Source organism: Stenella coeruleoalba (genome assembly GCF_951394435.1).
Source record: "Stenella coeruleoalba genome assembly, chromosome: 8".
Lineage (NCBI taxonomy): Eukaryota > Metazoa > Chordata > Mammalia > Artiodactyla > Delphinidae > Stenella > Stenella coeruleoalba.
Genome location: NC_137154.1, coordinates 25,309,475 through 25,326,741, shown reverse-complemented (window position 1 = coordinate 25,326,741; position 17,267 = coordinate 25,309,475). Strand labels below are relative to the sequence as shown.

The 17,267-nt window shown below is 39.2% G+C and overlaps 1 protein-coding gene across 1 annotated transcript; it reads left to right on the top strand.

The window, feature by feature from the left end:
* The first annotated feature begins 628 nt into the window (after positions 1-628).
* Positions 629-17,267, top strand: DEPDC7 (DEP domain containing 7). The gene is made up of 9 exons (XM_079929872.1): positions 629-782; positions 8,488-8,878; positions 10,708-10,835; positions 11,647-11,836; positions 14,730-14,941; positions 16,020-16,162; positions 16,340-16,465; positions 16,574-16,652; positions 16,973-17,267. Exons 1-9 carry the CDS (start codon positions 710-712, stop codon positions 17,164-17,166), a joined length of 1,536 nt encoding a protein of 511 aa, XP_079785998.1. The 5' UTR covers positions 629-709; the 3' UTR covers positions 17,167-17,267.

Sequence of the window (17,267 nt, the reverse complement as noted above, 5' to 3'; positions counted from 1 at the left end):
GCCGCACCGATTTCCTTGGCAGCCAGCCCCAAGGCCAGCCAGCTGCCCTCCTGACTGTGACCTCTAGACATTGCTCTCCTGAAACAGATAAAGATTTGTTCTTTACAGGTGGGGATGCGTGAAAAACTCGAGGCACTTATCACCGTGACATAATTTTAAGCACTTACGTTCCAGACCCAACAACTAAAATACATGAATTGGTTCCTGTAACCTTCATTAAAAAAATTCCGCGAAGCGGATACTAATACTGCCCTCGCGTCACAGGTGAGGACACAGAAGCCCAAGACAGTTAAACAGCTGGCCGAGCCCCAGACCTAATCCACGGCGGGACGCGCTTTGTACCCAGCTGGTCTGAGCCTGCCGCGCGCATATCTCTGCCTGCGCGTGGGCTGTGCCGACGGCGGGGGTGGGATGCGGGCAGAGTGCGGCCGGCGCGGACTCGCAGGGCGCAGCACCCCGAAATACTTCCCACCTGGCTGTCTCGAAGGCGGGGTCCGCACCTTTTCCTCGCCCGCGGGGCCTCAGGTTACAGTCGGCCCCGGCCTGCACGTGACCGGCGGCATGCGGCGCGCAGCGGCCGATCACAGGGCGGGGATTGGGCCTGGCGGGAGCCCCGCCCCATCCCGGGCCAGTTAACTGGCGGCCGCTGCGCTGCCGCCCACTTCGCCGTGCGGCGGTCTGGGGCGGCGGTGTCCGCGCGGCTGCGGCTATGGCCACGGTGCGGGAGAAGGCGGCGGCCCTCAACCTGACGGCTTTCCAGAGTCCCGCGCAGAGGCCTCCCAGTAGGTGTCGAGGACCCGGTCTGGGAACGCTGGGGGTCACGGGGCGGGCGGGGGGCGCAGGCTGAGGTTCTCGCGCGGGCGGGTCATCTCGCCAGGTACAGCCAGGTCCACGGCCGCCTCCGAGAGCTCCGCACAGCGGTGGCCGTTCGGGCCGGCGCCCCCGCCGGTGAGCTGCTGTGCCGGACCCTGGTGCCCTCGCAGCCAGCTTTCTCCTAAGTTACCCGGACTTTAACTTCACCGCGCACTAGTCTGTGCGCCAGCTGCGTGCCGGGCGCTTGCAGTAGGTCTCCAGACGTGCTGCACATCATTACTGGTTACTGTCTCAGCCACAAACCTTGACTCCACAATATGGCCAGGGGCCCAGTGCCTCTGTTGCCCAGTTTGTTGCCCAGACTCTTCCTGGGAGTGGTGAGAGGTTTCTGTTACATTAAGTTCTACCGGCAGGAACTTGGCATAAAAGGTATTTATTAGTTACACTTCCTGGATAAGCAGTATTTCAATGAGTAGAAGTTTTTGATTTTCCTTTTCAATGGTTGCATGAGATAAGAAGAAACACTGGTGAATTTTGCCAGCTTAATCATGTCCTGGGAGGCAGGTTACTTAGGATATTAGTATGCTAACATCTTGGTTTCTTTAAATGTCCAAACAATTGAACGGAATCGGATGATCGGTTCTAAAATTCCGATTTTAGCATACCCTACATCTCAGTTAATAGAGTTAAGGGGTACAGATAATACTTGGCTTTTTTGTTTTCCTTTTAGAGAAGTTACAACTTTCCCCCCTTTCTGTAGCTACAATGTGGGTTGCTGTAGGAATTAGTTCCCTTATTATTAAGCCTTTCATTTGTAAAAGCAAACCAGTGAAACTGTGACTCCTTCCTCAAGATGACAGTGGTCAGTGGATTGACGTGGGACAAATTGGGTGCATCTCAGTGCCCCCAGTTTTCTGTTTAACTTATTAGTGATGCTCCTTTTAATCTTCAAAATGCTGATGATAAATTGTGATAGAGAACCACTTTTCATTTGTGCTTTTCTAAGAACGATCTTAACATTAATCTTACTCTCCAATTAAAAGGATTCAAATAAGCACATGATGGCTACATTCAGAATTTCTCCAGTGTTTACAGTGTGAAGAGAAGGGAAATACTTCATCGTTTAGGAATATAAAATCAAATAATATTGGAAACAGTCTTGAGAATTCTTTAGGCTTACTTTCTGGGTGAAAGAAATTGCCAAATTGTATGTGATTGAAAGTCCTGTCTTCTCTAACAGCTGAAATTCCTGTTCTGAGCTTTGGTCATTAGTGAACAGGTGCTTCATATAAGGGAATATGTATTCAAAATTAAGTAGATGACTCTCAGAGGGAAGAGTTGAAGTGCTGGTCATCGAATTTGAACCCAAGGAAAGGACCACTGTCTTCTGCACACCAGGTGCAGTGGGCAGAGAAGGGCCCACTGTGTTTTCTCATCTGTTTTCGTTGCTACAGTTGGAACCCTACCTGTTATCCTATGTTCATCCCCCTTCCCACTCTTTAGTTGCCTTGTCACAGTCCTAGCGAGCATGGTAATGGGAGCCTGTGTTCTTGGTTCCCTGCCATTCTCTTTCTGTGTCCTCTGGCAAGCAGCTTTGTATTTTTGTTTCTCTACCTATTAGTAATCCTTCCATAGTTTAAAGGGGCTGTAACAACCAGGGACCTGATTTATGTAGAAGAAATAAAGTCTGTATGCTAACCTTTAGTAAGTAATTTGAAGAAATTTGTCTTTTAATATAGACAAGCAAGAAAGTGGTATGTTATCCTGTTATCCCTTTATACTGTAACCTAATTCTTTGAATTCACCTGGTATCACTTTTCCAGGGAGCTCAAAGTACTTCCCATATGCTATCTCATTAATCTGTATGAATTAAAGCAGGGGCCAGTGCCTACTTTTGTTAATAGTTCTCTAAACATATTCTAAAATTGTTCTTTATTTATTTTACGTACTTTACCTGCAGCCTTCTTTTCAGAGGCAATGTCAGTCTTCAGCATGACATCTCTAATGCTGTGTAAGAGGAAAACAAACTTTGGATTACCAAAACCAATATGCAGTAAAAGTGTTGCAGTATTGATACTGGCGTATAGGAAGTTTTCCCCACTCAGTCACATCTGCCTAGTTTTAACACTCAAAGCACAGCTCTCTACATTTATCTATTTTCATGACGTTTGGTTAATGTCCAATAAATGTAGTCCTTTTCCTTTGTCTTAACAATTCTGTGAGTAATGTTTTAAAACCTCTTTTGAAAAAAAATAATTCTTAAGAAAAATTCTCTCAAATCCTAAATGATTTAGGATTTTATATACTTGTTATCTTCTGATGAGGAGTTAAATCTTCTGGTGTGTGTCACATTTGTCATCTCACCTGCTAGTGGTCTTTATTTGACTGACTACTGTTCAGCACTTGACCTCATCATCCAAGTGGTATGAATAGGTAGAGGGTAAACTCTTTGAGGGTGGGGACTGTGTCTTCTTAGTTCAAAGAAAGGAAGAGGAAGAAAGAGACCTTCCTTTTTTTAACTTTTTAAATAAACTTAAACATTTTTAGAGTAGATTTAGATTTACAAAAAGTCACTAAGTTAGTGCTTAGAGTTCCCATATGCCCTTCACTCAGTTTCCCTTATGATTAACATCTTACATTTAGTGTAATACATTTGTCACAATTAGTGAACCGATATTGATAGTCCATACTTTTACTCAGGTTTCCTTAGTTTTTGCCTAATATCCTTTTTCTGTTCCAGGGTCCCATCCAGGATATTACATTACAGTGAATCCACATGTCCTTCGGCTCTTCTAGATTGAGACAATTTCCCCTTTCGTTTTTATACGTCTGTTAATTGCTGGGTACGTGCCAGCCACTTTACATATATATCTTAGATGACCTTCACAGTAACTGAGAGCAGTGGAATTAACTCTGTTTTGCACCAGAAAAGTTAGGCAGTTTGCCCAAGATTGCATTATTAGTAATGATGGAGCCAAGAATAGAGAACCAAGTTCTCTGGGACTCCAGAACCCACACTCTCGTCTTTTTCTATTCACAGAACCTAGCACTGTGCCTGCTGCATTAACACAAGTTTCCATGTCTAAAGACATGGAAACCTAGGGTTAACCTAGGGTTTCTGAACCTAGGGTTCAATTAACCTAGGGTTTCTGAACCTCGGCGCTGCTGACATTTTCTTTGTTGTTGCGGGAGCTGGCCTGTCACTGTAGAATGTTAAGCAGTGTCCCTGGCCCCTCTACCCACTAAACATCTGTAGCATTTCTCCCTCAGCTTATAACAACCAAAAATGGCTCCAGACATTGCCAAATGTCCGGGGGGAGTAAAATCACCCACTAAGAACCACTGTGTTAACCCTTCTTTAAAATATTTTAATCGTTGGCAGTAATCTACAACTAACAAGTATTGAATAATTTGAACGTCTGTGAAGTATAAGGAAATTTGAATGAAATAAGGCACTAGCTCACTGTTTCTTTAAGTTTTGTGCAAAACTGCCTAACATAACTCTCTGAATTCTTTTCTTTTGTGTGTGTTGGGGGCGGGGGCAGTGTAATGTCCAAAATTGAAGATAAAATTGTTACATATTCATTTAGAAGTAGCATGTTTTAGTAACTCTTGTGTGTATGTTTACCTTACAGTGGGATCCAGTTTTATAATGTGTCTATTGATCTTCTAAGGAGTTAATATAATCTCACTGATTGAAATGATTATAGAATTGTTTTCACCCTTAAATTGGTTTTCACAGCAGGGCCATAGTTGATGCTGATTATCCCCTTGTGACTTAATGAGTAAATGTAATTTCTTGATCTGCCTTATGACTTGATTTTTAAGGAATTATTATTATAATAACTTGATTATTTAGTGTACCTTTTTAGAAATAAAGATTTTTTTGTTTGTTTTTTTGCGGTACGCGGGCCTCTCACTGTTGTGGCCTCTCCCGTTGCGGAGCACAGGCTCCGGACGCGCAGGCTCAGCGGCCATGGCTCACGGGCCCAGCCGCTCTGCGGCATGTGGGATCTTCCCGGACCGGGGCACGAACCCGTGTCCCCTGCATCGGCAGGCAGACTCTCAACCACTGCGCCACCAGGGAAGCCCAGTAAAGATGATTATTAGTAGTGTTACAAATACACATAAGTCCAATATTAGAAGTTTAACTTTTTTATGGCTGGTAAACTTTTTTGGGTAGATTTCAAACACATGCAAAGGATGGGTCTTTGCTTTTGAAAAATGGCTATTGTTTTCACACAGATAAAGAAGAGCCTGCTTGAAAACTGAGTGTTAACTAGCCTAGGTTTATACAGTGCTCAAGAGCATGTGTAGTATGTTATAGATCTAGTTTAAAACAGTTTCTGAGCCTCTTGATAGCTTCTCAAAGCTTTTTATTCGACAGGTCCAATTTGTTCCTATGCTTCATTTCTTACATATTTTGTTTGGTGTTCAATGACTGTGTCTAAATTGAGAGAGATATAATTTTAGTCTCTAAAGTCCTGCAAATCAGCAGTTTAGACCTGAAACATACCTTAAACATAGTGTTTAATTCTTGTATCAGTAAATGAAGAAAACAAATTATAAAAGTTAAGTCTGTTTTTCAGGGTTCTCGCAGCTGGTCTCTAGACTTTGATCATTAGGTCATGATGCTTTTAGAACATGCTTAACCAAATGTAAACAAAGAAGCATCAAGATGCAGACAGTGATGAATATTAAAGAATTGTCAAGCTCATATGCAAGTGAAGTTTGAGGACAAGCTGAAGCTTAAATTCTGATTGCTAGACTTACAAAACATTCATTGTATACTTTGGGTCTCTCGAATCCTGTTTAGAAGTCACAATAATTCATCTTACTGGGCCATTGTCAGCGATACCAATGTTCATTTCAGCTCTTAGATGATGATCAATAAGAAGTTTCAAACCAGCATGTGGGGGATCTATGTTCAACTGGTGAAGTCAGCATTAAAAAAACAGGTTATCCTGGTGTGGGTTTTGGCACATTTACTCGTCAAGTCCAGGGTAGATTATGTATTAAAATATCTGTACGAACATGAGTTAGTTTGGGTCTACGGGTGGTGATGCTTAAGGGGAAATATCCCAGGATATTTGCAACCAGGATGCAATGGTTGGGAATTAATGGTCAGTGAGAACAGAGGGGACCTGAAAGGGCTGAATTATATTATGCCTGGAGAACTCTGGAAACATTGTATGGCTCACAGGTGCCTACTATCCTGCTCTAACCTGTTCTTTAATCTTTTATACTTTGTTATCCAACCTGCAAGACTTCCTGATTTTCCATATTTAAACAGCAAGTTAATATGGGGAAATATATTCTTTATTTCTTAATTCCTCTGTGAAGATTAGCCTTCTTCACATCATTGAGGCTCTCACCCCATCAGTTGTCTTATTGATCTCAAATTAATAACAGAGTCAGCCTTATCTTTTAGGGTTTTTATGCTAACTTACTTGTAGCTCAACTGTTATGATTTATGTGTTTCATCTTTAGTATTATTACTAGCCCAGAAGTCTGTTTTGTTGGTACTTAATAGGCAATCTGAGCTCTACAAGTTTGAACCTTGCTTATTTTCCTTTCCTGTATACTATGGATAGTATATATCATAGAATTATGATAACTATCTTATTTTAGGAGTAATGACTACTAAGTGTTTTTAAATAGCTTGGTTAAGGATTCAAAAATCTTAAAGTTGTTTTTTTGTTTGTTTCTTTAATCTCATTGGCTCACTTAAAGCTCTTTCAGTTAATCCAAGTCTTCAATGAAAGGTTAATGCTAAAACTATCTGCTAACTTTTTTTTTCAAAGCTTTTTTTTAAAAAATTATTTATTTATTTTTGGCTGCACTGTGTGTTTGTGGCTTCGCGTGGGCTTTTTCTAGTTGTGGCGAGCGGGGGCTACTCTTCGTTGCAGTGCGCGGGCTTCTCGTTGCGGTGGCTTCTCTTGTTGTGGAGCATGGGCTCTAGGCATAAGGGCTTCAGTAGTTGTGGTGCATGGTGTTAGTTGCTCTGTGGCATATGGGATCTTCCCGGACCAGGGCTCGAACCCATGTCCTCTGCATTGGCAGGGGGATTCTTAACTACTGCACCACCAGGAAAGCCCTGCTGACTTACTTTTTTTTTTTTTTTTTTTTTTTGTGGTACGTGGGCCACTCACTGTTGTGGCCTCTCCCGTTGCGGAGCACAGGCTCCGGACGCGCAGGCTCAGCGGCCATGGCTCACGGGCCCAGCCGCTCCGCGGCATGTGGGATCTTCCCGGACCGGGGTACGAACCCGTATCCCCTGCATCGGCAGGCAGACTCTCAACCACTGCGCCACCAGGGAAGCCCTGACAGACTTTTAATATATTTATATTTAAGTACTAAGAAAAGCTAGTATATATTTACTACCTGTAAAACTGAGGGGGAAAAAATACTGAGGGTTTGTTTAATTCACTGAGCCTCAATTTCTTCAAAATAGGATTATTAATAACTATTTTAGAGAAGTTTATCAGTTTATTAAATGAGAGAAGGCAGAGTCATATTGTAAGTCCTCAAATGTTAGCTACTATTAATAATATAATGAAGATTTGAAAAAAGACTAAAGAACAGACATTAAGTTCATTTAAATCTCAGCTATAATCTCTGGTATGTTATGAAGTTAGGAATATTAAATGCTAATCCTCCTTTTATTTAGTCATAGTGGCTGGAAACAGTACAGCTACTCCTAGTTCTGGATACCAGGGGAATGACCTGGACATATTTTGAGATTCCACCCAGTGCATGATTCTGGCTCTACTCAGTAGAGACTAAATACAGTACCGGTAGTAAGTCTAGTTTCAGCTTGATTTATCTAGTTGAGTCTCCATAATTCAGTTCTTAAAACTGCTCACATATTTGGAAAACTAGCATCAATTACGTCCTTCTTTGTTTAGTAATGAATTATGAAGTATCTGGAATTTTTTTTTTTTTTTTTTTTTTTTTTTGCGGTACGCGGGCCTCTCACTGTTGCGGCCTCTCCCACTGCGGAGCACAGGCTCCGGACGCACAGGCTCAGCAGCCATGGCTCACGGGCCCAGCCGCTCCGCGGCATGTGGGATCTTCCCGGACTGGGGCACGAACCCGTGTCCCCTGCATCAGCAGGCGGACTCTCAACCACTGCGCCACCAGGGAAGCCCTGGAATTTTAAAATATAATTTTGATAATTAAAAACAATCTTGCTGGGACTTCCCTGGAGATCCCATGAGATCACCATGTCAAAGAGGTCTTTTCTGACCTCCTATCTAAAACACCATTCTCTTTCTTACCTGGCTTTATTTTTCTTCTTGGCACTGATCTAACATATACATAGTGTCTGTATCTTCCCACAAAGAATAAGTCCATAAGAACAGGGACTTTATTTTGCCCACTCTTGTATCCTAGCACATAGAACAGTGTTTAGCATATAGTAGGCACTACATTTTTTTTTTTTTGCGGTACGCGGGCCTCTCACTGTTGTGGCCTCTCCCGTCGCGGAGCACAGGCTCCGGACGCGCAGGCTCAGCACTACATTTTTTAATGAGTTGCTACTAATAATTTCATATTTCAGTAATAAGCTGCCCTCATAATTGTTTCTTATTAATAACTTTGGAGGTTTGCTTAAGGATTGCTTAGACCTTACTACAAATGAGTGCGGTAACTCTGTGATTTTTCCCACTCCAGGTTTCAGTGTAGCCCAGAAGCCATTTGGAGCCACATACGTATGGAGCAGCATTATAAACACTCTTCAAACACAAGTGGAGGTGAAAAAACGAAGGCATCATTTAAAAAGACACAATGACTGTTTTGTTGGTTCGGAAGCTGTGGATGTCATTTTTTCTCACCTAATTCAGAATAAATACTTTGGTGATGTAGATATTCCTCGGGCCAAAGTGGTGAGAGTGTGTCAAGCACTTATGGACTACAAAGTATTTGAAGCAGTTCCGACCAAAGTCTTTGGAAAAGACAAAAAACCTACATTTGAAGATAGTAGTTGCAGCCTTTATAGATTCACAACGATACCTAACCAAGACAGTCAATTAGGCAAAGAGAACAAACTGTTTTCACCTTCCAGGTTAGTCTATGTTAGATTTTCATTTAATATTGGCAGGGGGAGGTGCCTCTTTAGTGCAGTAGGTAGCGTGTCTCATAATATTGGCAGGGGGGATATTGGCAGGATTTTGTCTACTTTTTTTGTTAGTTTGTTTGGTTTTTGTTTTTTGCGTTACGCGGGCCTCTCACTACTGTGGCCTCTCCCGTTGCGGGGCACAGGCTCCGGACGCGCAGGTTCAGCGGCCATGGCTCACGGGCCCAGCCGCTCCGCGGCATGTGGGATCTTCCCGGACGGAGGAATGAACCTGTGTCCCCTGAATTGGCAGGCGGACTCTCAACCACTGCGCCACCAGGGAAGCCCTTGTCTACTTTTTAATGAGATGCTGACTGTCTGTTATTTTTGGAACAGTAAATTAGGCTAAAATCTGGGTCTGTGGGTAAATTTGATAAAGTAGAGCAAACCTTTGTTTATTTGGTATCTCCTAGAATTCTCGTTTGTTCATATATTTAGCAGAAACCATCAACAAACTTTGATTTTTCTGCTTCAGGTTACAATTAGAGTATAAAAAATGTTAGAGAGTTTATACACTAAGTGGTATGAGAACAGGAGAGGTGAAGACAAGCAGGTGGGTTGTCGCTAGAATCCAGAAAATAGCAGATGTGAAATATGAAAGGAGCCAGTATGCAGAAAGTTTCATAGGACATTTTAAGGAGTTTGCACGTGATCACACAGATGTTGGAGAGGCCACAGAAAGATGTTAAGCATGATGAGATTGTATTTTAAGCAGCTATATGGACAGCCTAATGGGGAGAGGAATCTTGGAATATTGTGGTCTACAGATGAGGGGGAAGTAGGCAGCAGTGGTGGAGAAGCAGGAGTCATTTAAAGGGAGCCTGGGGGACAGAATTGTAGAACCCAGTGATTGAAATGGGTGTAGGTGATAAGTGCATAGCTAACTTAGTTATTTGTCATGAGATAAAACTTCTCCCTTTTATTCCCCTCAGCTAAGCTTTGAAAAGGTGACCACGTAATTGAAGCTCTTACAATTCAGATCTGACCCAAAGTCAGAGTTTTAGTGTATTGACTTTCAAATGTTTTTTTAAACTCTAAAACATGATAAAATTTACCTCTCTCTATATAAGAAGGAAGTAGGAGAATAAGGTAGGGCACAGTCAGTACTTTCCAAATGTAGGTCCATGTGCTTTATCTGAAACCTTTGGGAACAAATGCGTTTAGGAATTCGGAACTTTGGAGATTTTAGAAAGGTCATTATGTACATATATCATTTACTAGATCACACTCTGAGAGGGGTCTGGGATAGCATCTGGTAATCAAACACATTAGTATTTCTGCAGTGAAAATATTCACACTAACTGGGATAGATAAAGGCTGTGATAGTCTCAGAACAGGTTTTGTCACTATATGAATTCTGAATAAACTTTAAGTTTTATAAAGCTTTTTGGGTTTCAGAATTATGAATAAGACATTATAGTTCTGTATTTGAGCACTATCTACCAGAGAATGCCCCAGAAAGAGAGATAACTAATAAAAACAGTAAGCATAATGAAGTTTGACTGTGTTTGATTATGTTTTAAAATTGGCGACTAACGTTTTAGTCATTGAATTACTTAAATCTAAATGCTCAAAGAAGAATTTATGTAGAGTGTGTATATTCAGGCTTGAGAAAGAAGGTGGGATGTTTTTATATTTCATTCTACTCTTAGAATTTGTATTTGTTATGTTTTTGCTCTGAAATACATAAACTTTCTAGAAACTCTTAGCTCTCAGATTCAAAAATATTTCTGTAGGCTTACTAGTAAACAGGAATTTATGAAATAAATTCATTTTAGGTATGCAGATGCATTATTTAAGTCCTCTGATATCAAATCTGCAAGTTTAGAGGATCTGTGGGAAAATCTGAGTTTAAAGCCTGCCGAATCCCCTCACGTAAATATCTCTGCAAACTTGTCTCCACAAGGTAAGCTAAAGATGATACAGGAAGAAATAGAAGACTAACTTCAAATAAAGTTATTTAAATTTTTTCAATCTTAACCTTTATTAGAATTTAGATATTCAGAGCATAAAGAAAGAGCACACTGTGTATTAAAGCTGTTTATATTAAGTTTTAACAGAGGTCTATTATCTTTAACAAATAGATCAGTGTTGCAATTCTGGAACACTGACTTTTGTCCTATCAGCTGGCAGAGATTCAAATCTGAAATGTTTTACATGCAGATTTTAAAAAATTTATTTGAAATCTGCTCTCAGATATATCTTTCCCTAAAATTTTATTAGGTTAAATAAAAATTTGAGAATTATATTAAAACATTAACAGGGTTATATGTTCTTCCTTGTCTGTGGCAATGGAATGTGGTTTTAATGACTGATTTCCACCTTCCCTCCCCCATCCCATTTGTGGAAACCCTGAGCGGAATAATCTGCAGCCAATGGTTTCAAACCAGTTTTCAGATTGAATGAATCATTCTTTCTTCCAAGGTCCTTATTAACATGTTATATGACTTGATCTCTTATCAAGCCATATTGCTTTTTACAGTACAAAAATGAAAAGAATTCCTGTTGTCCAAAGTCTGTTCTCCTACACTTTAAACAAATCTTGAATTGTTTTACTTTGTTATAAGAAACTACTTCATAAAATTGACTCTCTCTCTTCTTCTTTTTTTTTTCTTTTGCCACAAGTTTATTAGCTTAGACCTGCCTAGGCAGATATTGTGGTGAGCATGTAGTAACTATTAATCGTTACCTTTCCCCTTGTTATTTTCCCTGTGCAGTTGTTAATGAAGTATGGCAAGAAGAAACAGTTGGGCGTCTGCTACAACTTATAGACCTTCCACTCCTTGACTCCCTCCTCAAACGGCAAGAGGTGGTACCTAAAGTTACTCAACCTAAGAGGCAGCCTGACTTGGTCAGCAACAGGAACTATCTGGATCGAGGGATTCTCAAGGCTTACAGTGAATCTCAGTATGTGGAAATACATATAATAATTTGAGTGTGTTTATAGGAAGATATTAGTTTTAAGATAATCTTTTGACTTCTTCTGTCCATACAATCAGATATGCTTTGTCAATTGATATTATCAGTATTGGGAAAAATGAACAAAATTACCTTGGTCAAAATTACCGAGATTTAAATGTCATTATTTTTCATATTCATTTTTGTTTCACATATATCTCACTTGCACATCAAGTGAAGAAAATTATTATGTTCCATCTTCTTTGTTAAAATGTCAGGCTGTCTGCTCTCTTAAAGCTGTCTGGTCTTCAAACGGACCTGGAACAAAATGAACAGATTTGTCAAATTCTTAGACTCCTTTGACTATATATGCTTTTATAGTCTTCTAGAATGTGTATTAAATATGTGTTTTTCGAAATTGAGTTATTTGTAGTGAGGTGGATGGACCTAGAGACTGTCACACAGAGTGAAGTAAGTCAGAAAGAGAAAAACAAACACCATATGCTAACACATATATATGGAATCTAAAAAGAAACAAAAATGGTTCTGATGAACCTAGGGGCAGGACAGGAATAAAGACGCAGATGTAGAGAATGGACTTGAGGACAAGGGGAGGGGGAAGGGTAAGCTGGGACAATGTGAGAGACTGGCATGGACATATATACAGTACCAAATGTAAAATAGATAGCTAGTGGGAAGCAGCCGCTTAGCACAGGGAGATCATCTCAGTGCTTTGTGACCACCTAGAGGCGTGGGATAAGGAGGGTGGGAGGGAGATGCAAGAGGGAGGGGATATGGGGATGTATGTATACATATAGCTGATTGACTTTGTTATACTGCAGAAACTAACACAACATTATAAAGCAATTATAGTCCAATAAAGATGTTTAAAAAAAGAATATATACTTATCCCATATGTATTATTATAAGTTAAGCATATATATATATTTATTGCATCACCAACTTCCTGGTTGTTGTGATAAAAATCTATTATTTTATATTGAGTTTACTATACTGTTCATACAGGAGTCCTCTTTTAAGAATTAGTTCTGCCATTTTATTTAGTTTTACAACCATATTAAAAATAACGATTAAAAACAACTAAGTATGTTTTTAAATTAAAAGAAACATCATGGAATAACTCTTGCTCTCACCTCTGACTACACTCTCCTGATTAAAAATTTGAAGGCTTAACTCCAGGTGCTAAGGGAATTATGATTTCATTTTTCCTTAAGGAGGAGTTCTATATTCCTTATAACCTTGAAACTCTTCCCCTAAGTAAAATTATTAAATGTTAAAATCTTGTATTTTCTAGTTTAATTTTTAGTGATTTTTGCCTTAGCAGATAGTGTTCCAGTAGTTAGGAAGATGCAAATGTTTGAAAGGAATACAACTTATATTTTTACTATACTTTACCATTTCTGCATTCTAATGAATTATTAATAAACAATTGAATGTCAAAAGGTACCTTAAACCCTTATGTGAAAAAATTAATCCCAACATACTACTTATTGAACTCTATATAAAGAGGAAGCTTATTATTCTACAAGAATTTAAATTACATTTCTACAATCTAAAGTAACATGTGAAAAAAATTTATGATTACCTTAAATTTTAAGTACAGAATCAGAAATTGACCTTAAAGTTCATCTATCTACATCTTATGATGAAGCTGCTGACTAGAGGAAATGACATGACCTGGGTGGTGGCAGAATTAATTGTCCTGAGTCCACAGCAGTGGAGGACATGATTTTTTTTTAAACTATATATATTAACAAATTGAATATTAAAAGTTAGTCATTCTGCAGATAAATGGATAAAGAAGATGTGGCACATATATGCAATGGAATATTACTCAGCCATAAAAAGAAACAAAATTGAGTTATTTGTAGCGAGGTGAATGGACCTAGAGTCTGTCATACAGAGTGAAGTAAGTCAGAAATTGAAAAACAAATACTGTATACTAACACATATATATGGAATCTAAAAAAAAAAAAGGTTCTGAAGAACCTAAGGGCAAGACAGGAATAAAGATGCAGACGTAGAGAATGGACTTGAGGACACAGGGAGGGGAAAGCGTAAGCTGGGACGAAGTAAGAGAGTGGCATGGACATATATACACTACCAAATGTAAAATAGATATAGCTAGTGGGAAGCAGCTGCATAGCACAGGGAGATCAGCTCGGTGCTTTGTGACCACCTAGAGAGATGGGATAGGGAGGGTGGGAGGGAGACGCAAGAAGGAGGAGATATGGGGATATATGTATATGTATAGCTGATTCACTTTGTTATACAGCAGAAACTAACACACCATTGTAAAGCAATTATACTCCAATAAAGACATTAAAAAAAAAACTTAGTCATTCTGTTCCTTGAAATGTAGCAATTTTCTTAAGTTACCCAACTGGCATTTTATTAGAAATGGTAATTAATAGTTAATTATTTTGAAACCGTACCTTATCTTCCTGTATTCTCTTCTAGCCAAAGTCAGAGATGATAGATCATACACAGAGCTTTGAAGTAAGCAATACTATATTAGAAAAATGCTGGTCTAAGAGTCAGATCTGGGATCTAGCCCTACCTGGGACCCTGAGCAAGCAACTTAGAGTTTCTGGACCTCCATAGTAAATTTAAGGAGCAGAGTTTGAATTTTGATGTTTTTCTCAGGCCTATATTGTAGTGGATGGATTCTGTTTTCACTTAAAAAAAAAAAGACATATTAAACCCAACTTTTTATCTGTGATTCATGATCTAACTATATATTAAAAAGAATTACACATCTCTTTATCTAGGTGTTTAGAGATTTATTCTGGTAGGAAACTTGAAATAGCTAGTAAATTAGGTACTGAGTGTATGTTGGTTATCCTTTGCTTTTTAAAATAATAATTATTTTCTCCCATAGGGAAGATGAGTGGCTTTCTTCAGCAATTGACTGCTTGGAATACCTTCCAGACCAGATGGTTGTAGACATAAGCAGAAACTTTCCTGAGCAACCAGATAGAACAGACTTAGTGAAAGAACTTCTGTTTGATGCCATTAGCAAATATTACAGTAGTAGGGAACCTCTGTTAAATCACCTATCTGATGTTCATAATGGAATTGCAGAACTCCTAGGTAAGTAAGATGTTACTGGATACAAGAATTTCTCTTTTGGAGGGAACAGGAAAACGTTACTTGTCCTCAAAATTAACCAAAATGGTACTACTTCAAGCTGAGAGTGGATCTGGATTAATCCATGGAAAGTGTGTTTTTTCCAAAACTTCTAGGCCTCATTTGGAAAGAGGCTTTAATAAGCTCTGAAGTTATTCAGGGACTTCTGGTTGCTACAGGAGAATGCTGCTCTCATTCACTGGAAGCTTAATAAGCATAGAGTAGCAGTTCTCTTTTTCAGAAAGTGTTATCAGCACTATCACCATTCCCCCTTCATTCTCTTCACAATGGCAGACACTCTGCTTTGTCTCTGTACCAGTGAGCCAGACTGTTCCATATGGCTTGTTGAAAACAAGTTGCAGGTTTCAGAGAATCCTTTATTTTTCTCAGGTAGAGTTGGATACATCAGTACTGTATACAAAGTGTACCCTCGAAATGTAGTGAATTATTGGAAAACATAGACTGAGAATTTATTTACAAACCAAGTTAGATTTAACATCTTAAGATTTGTGTACAACAAGGACTTAGGACTGGCCAATTTGAGTATAGGCTTTTTTTTTTTAATTATTTATTTTTGGCTGTGTTGGGTCTTCGTTGCTGCGTGCGGGCTTTCTCTAGTTGCAGCAAGCAGGGGCTACTCTTCCTTGAGGTGCATGGGCTTCACATTGCGGTGGCTTCTCTTGTTGCAGAGCATGGGCTCTAGGCACGCGGGCTTCAGTAGTTGTGGCATGTGGGCTCAGCAGTTGTGGCGCACAGGTTTAGTTGCTCTGCGGCATGCGAGATCTTCCCAGACCAGGGATTGAACCTGTGTCCGCTGCATTGGCAGGTGGATTCTTAACCACTGTGCCACCAGGGAAGTCCCAAGTACAGGCTTTCTTGATGGTATTGGTCATTCATTGTAATTCCTAGTCTTTTTGTTTTGCTTTTGAACATCATTTTGGATAAGTTTACTGATTAGCATAAGCTCTGACTTGAATTTTGTTCCCTTTGATACAGTCGTGTCTGGTCAAAATTAAAAGCATTTTTTTTCTTTTGACTGAAGTGAATGGGAAGACTGAAATAGCATTAGAAGCTACTCAGCTCTTTCTAAAGCTTTTGGATTCCCAAAACAGAGAAGAATTTAGAAGACTACTGTATTTCATGGCTGTTGCAGCACATCCTTCTGAATTGAAATTACAGAAAGAAGTAAGTCTTTTGTCTAAATGTTAATTGTATTCAGTATCTGTAATATTTATAGGACATATCCGTCATCAGCATCAATTATGCTGAAATGGATAGTAGCTATTAATATTTAACATTCCCTTTTATATTACAATTCTTAAAAATATATACCGTTGGGTGTGTGTTGTTTTATTTTTATAGAGTGACAACCGAATGGTTGTGAAAAGGATATTCTCAAAAGCTATTGTTGACAATAAAAATTTATCCAAAGGCAAAACTGATCTTCTGGTACTCTTTTTAATGGATCATCAAAAAGATGTTTTTAAGGTAAAACTCTGAAAGTAGTTAAGTTGATCTTATGTAATAGATCACTAGATTAAAATGCATTTGAATAATGTTCCGTGTTCCTTTTTTTTTTTTTTTTTTTTTTTTGAGATTCCTGGAACTCTACATAAAATTGTCAGTGTTAAGCTCATGGACATTCAGAAGGGGAGAGATCCAAACAGAGACACAGGTAATCTGAGAAATACTACTTCCATGTCTCACGAGGATAAATTCCTGGTGTTTATTTGAAAGTGTTTTGCTGTAAGTAGTTGTACTTTAATTTCAGCTAGACTCTAATCAATCTCCTCAGAGCCATCCAGACTTAGCTGAGAGCCTCCTTATGTCAAAAAGCAACTTGACAGGGTTCGAAAGTCAGCAGTGCTTAGCATCTTTACATGCATTTTACAAAATGGGGAAAAATATATATAAGTATAAAAGTGTTGCTTGATTTTTCTAGTTAAGTCTGAGGAATAGATTCATTAACTGAACTTTTTACTTTTAAACTTTAAGGATATATTTATTGCCAGAGAATTGATCAAAGTGATTATTCTGACCATACAAGGAAGACAACCAAGGATGAGCTAATGAATTTACTAAAAAATATTGATGAGGATTCAAAACTTTCTGCCAAAGAGAAGAAAAAATTGCTAGGTCAGTTCTATAAGTGTCACCCAGACATCTTTATTGAGTATTTTGGGGACTGAGTGTTCCAGTGTCTGTATATAACTTGTGTATTTTAAGAATAAATTGTGTATCCTAAAGATCCAATCACATTGTAATATTGGATGTTCTTCTAGATATGAAA

Coding starts and splice junctions, on each gene's coding strand:
- DEPDC7 (XM_079929872.1), top strand. CDS start 710: ATGGCCACGGTGCGGGAGAAGGCGGCGGCCCTCAACCTGACGGCTTTC. Junction 8,879..10,707: donor AAACTGTTTTCACCTTCCAG/GTTAGTCTATGT, acceptor AATTCATTTTAG/GTATGCAGATGCATTATTTA. Junction 14,942..16,019: donor TGGAATTGCAGAACTCCTAG/GTAAGTAAGATG, acceptor TTTTGACTGAAG/TGAATGGGAAGACTGAAATA.